The 3,580-nt window shown below is 41.5% G+C and overlaps 1 protein-coding gene across 2 annotated transcripts in view; it reads left to right on the forward strand.

The window, feature by feature from the left end:
• Window positions 1–2,049: 2,049 nt before the first annotated feature.
• Window positions 2,050–3,580, forward strand: part of LOC123740027 (guanine nucleotide-binding protein G(I)/G(S)/G(O) subunit gamma-13-like) — a 5,534-nt gene continuing 4,003 nt past the window's right edge. The window contains exon 1 of one of the 2 annotated variants that reach the window (XM_045713959.1): window positions 2,050–2,211. In XM_045713959.1, the coding sequence (XP_045569915.1) occupies window positions 2,114–2,211 (98 nt within the window). In that variant the 5' untranslated portion in view covers window positions 2,050–2,113. Of the gene's footprint in view, window positions 2,212–2,379; window positions 2,430–3,580 lie in introns of those variants that run through there. The other variant, XR_006768111.1, reaches the window with a different exon arrangement.

Below are 3,580 nucleotides of genomic sequence, written 5' to 3' on the forward strand. Positions count from 1 at the left end.
TCTGTACCGGTACCCCCTGTATATAGCCTCCACATTGACTCTGTACCGGTACCCCCTGTATATAGCCTCCACATTGACTCTGTACCGGTACCCCTGTATATAAACCCCACATTGACTCTGTACCGGTACCCCCTGTATATAGCCTCCACATTGACTCTGTACCGGTACCCCTTGTATATAGCCTCCACATTGACTCTGTACCGGTACCCCCCTGTATATAGCCTCCACATTGACTCTGTACCGGTACCCCCTGTATATAGCCTCCACATTGACTCTGTACTGGTACCCCCTGTATATAGCCTCCACATTGACTCTGTACCGGTACCCCCTGTATATAGCCTCCACATTGACTCTGTACCGGTACCCCCTGTATATAGCCTCCACATTGACTCTGTACCGGTACCCCCTGTATATAGCCTCCACATTGACTCTGTACCGGTACCCCCTGTATATAGCCTCCACATTGACTCTGTACCGGTACCCCCTGTATATAGCCTCCACATTGACTCTGACTACTGCTCTTTAATTACTTGTTACTTTGTATTTCTTATTCTTATTAGTATTTTTTATATATTTTTTAACTGCATTGTTGGTTAGGGGCTCGTAAGTAAGCATTTCACTGTGAGGTCTACTACACCTGTTGTATTCAGCATTTCACTGTGAGGTCTACTACACCTGTTGTATTCAGCATTTCACTGTAAGGTCTACACCTGTTGTATACAGCATTTCACTGTGAGGTCTACTACACCTGTTGTATTCAGCATTTCACTGTGAGGTCTACTATACCTGTTGTATTCAGCATTTCACTGTAAGGTCTACACCTGTTGTATACAGCATTTCACTGTGAGGTCTACTACACCTGTTGTATTCAGCATTTCACTGTAAGGTCTACACCTGTTGTATACAGCATTTCACTGTGAGGTCTACACCTGTTGTATTCAGCATTTCACTGTAAGGTCTACACCTGTTGTATACAGCATTTCACTGTGAGGTCTACACCTGTTGTATTCAGCATTTCACTGTAAGGTCTACACCTGTTGTATTCAGCATTTCACTGTGAGGTCTACTACACCTGTTGTATTCAGCATTTCACTGTGAGGTCTACTACACCTGTTGTATTCAGCATTTCACTGTGAGGTCTACTACACCTGTTGTATTCAGCATTTCACTGTGAGGTCTACTACACCTGTTGTATTCAGCATTTCACTGTGAGGTCTACTACACCTGTTGTATTCAGCATTTCACTGTGAGGTCTGCTACACCTGTTGTATTCAGCATTTCACTGTAAGGTCTACACCTGTTGTATACAGCATTTCACTGTGAGGTCTACACCTGTTGTATTCAGCATTTCACTGTGAGGTCTACTACACCTGTTGTATTCACCATTTCACTGTGAGGTCTACTACACCTGTTGTATTCAGCATTTCACTGTGAGGTCTACTACACCTGTTGTATTCAGCATTTCACTGTAAGGTCTACTACACCTGTTGTATTCAGCATTTCACTGTAGGGTCTACTACACCTGTTGTATTCAGCATTTCACTGTGAGGTCTACTACACCTGTTGTATTCAGCATTTCACTGTTAAGGTCTACTACACCTGTTGTATTCAGCATTTCACTGTGAGGTCTACTACACCTGTTGTATTCAGCATTTCACTGTGAGGTCTACTACACCTGTTGTATTCAGCATTTCACTGTGAGGTCTACTACACCTGTTGTATTCAGCATTTCACTGTGAGGTCTACTACACCTGTTGTATTCAGCATTTCACTGTGAGGTCTACTACACCTGTTGTATTCAGCATTTCACTGTGAGGTCTACTACACCTGTTGTATTCAGCATTTCACTGTGAGGTCTACTACACCTGTTGTATTCAGCATTTCACTGTGAGGTCTACTACACCTGTTGTATTCAGCATTTCACTGAGGTCTACTACACCTATTGTATTCAGCATTTCACTGTGAGGTCTACTACACCTGTTGTATTCGAGCGTATGTGACTAATAACATTTTATTTGCTCCTATGAGCCATTCTGGTTCAGAATACTAACTTGACTTACTTACTTACTACCCCCAGGTTGCCAGGGTAACCTCCCCCAGCCAATCAGCAGTCATGGATGAGATGGATCTACCCCAGATGAAGAAGGAAGTGGAGAGCCTGAAATACCAACTGGCCTTCAAGAGAGAGAAGTCTTCCAAGACAGTCACTGAGTGAGTTACTACTACTACACTACTACTATTACTACACTACTACACTACTACACTACTACAAATACCAACTGGCCTTCAAGAGAGAGAAGTCTTCCAAGACAGTCACTGAGTGAGTTACTACTACTACACTACTACTATTACTACACTACTACACTACTACACTACTACAAATACCAACTGGCCTTCAAGAGAGAGAAGTCTTCCAAGACAGTCACTGAGTGAGTTACAACTACTACACTTTACTAACATTTTAATAATCCGTTAGTCTGTGTTTTAGCTACTGACAGTGGGTAACAACCAGGGCTGTCCCCGATTAACAAAAAAAATCTTGGTCGACCGAAAGTCTTCTGTTCTTTCGACCAATCGATTGGTCGACATTTTTAAAACGTCTATTTTTCCATTCATAGACACACCCTATGTGTTTTAATTAAAATCAACTATAATGCATTGAGCTTGTCTGATGCTTTAAACTTAATGTTTGATGAAATAACACACAAATGACTCAAGAGGGAGCCAGAGATCTAGATAACCAGAAGAACATTTTTTTTTTTTTAATAAAAAAACTTAACCTGACCCAACTATTCTCTTCCTGTTGTATTCAGCATTTCACTGTGAGGTCTACTACACCTGTTGCAGATTCTGCCGTTACCCTCCTGAAGTTTCCCATAATAAGCTACACCAGGAGAAGGAAACCTTTCCTCATGTTGAATTACCATTTATCTGATCATTTCTACCTATCTGTATGCCAGTTATGGTTTTCGCACATTTCCGTGTGTAACAGTGTAGGTTCCGTCCCTCTCTTCGCCCCAACCTGGGCTCGAACCAGGGACCCTCTGCACACATAAACAACTGACACCCCACGAAGCATCGTTACCCATCGCGCCACAAAAGCCGCGGCCCTTTGCAACGGGGAAACCCTACTTCAAGTCTCAGAGCGAGTGACGTCACTGATTGAAACGCTATTAGCGCGCACCACCGCTAACTAACTAGCCATTTCACATCAGTTGCACGTGGACAAGTTTCATTTCATTTATAATAACGTGTTCATATCTCAAAATATCATTGTCGTGTTGTAAATCAAAATTCTATCCAAATCTAAATGAAAATAATACAAACCTAAAAAGTAACTTTTATTGCCAAATATGGTAAAAAAAGAATACATAAAGCCAACCAATCAAAACATTGCAACCTGCAGATAGAGAAAAAAAAAATCCTGATTTAAAAAAAATCCTATAAATCACATTGGCTACATATGGCCTGTCTGCAACAAACTGGACACATTGTATAAAATATTAACTTGAGTCCGACCAAGCAAATTTATAACATTGTATTAAAATATTCTGGGCCTTTAAGAGTTTCCCGACAGGCT

This window comes from Salmo salar, unplaced genomic scaffold, assembly GCF_905237065.1.
Source record: "Salmo salar unplaced genomic scaffold, Ssal_v3.1, whole genome shotgun sequence".
Taxonomy (NCBI): Eukaryota; Metazoa; Chordata; class Actinopteri; order Salmoniformes; family Salmonidae; genus Salmo; species Salmo salar.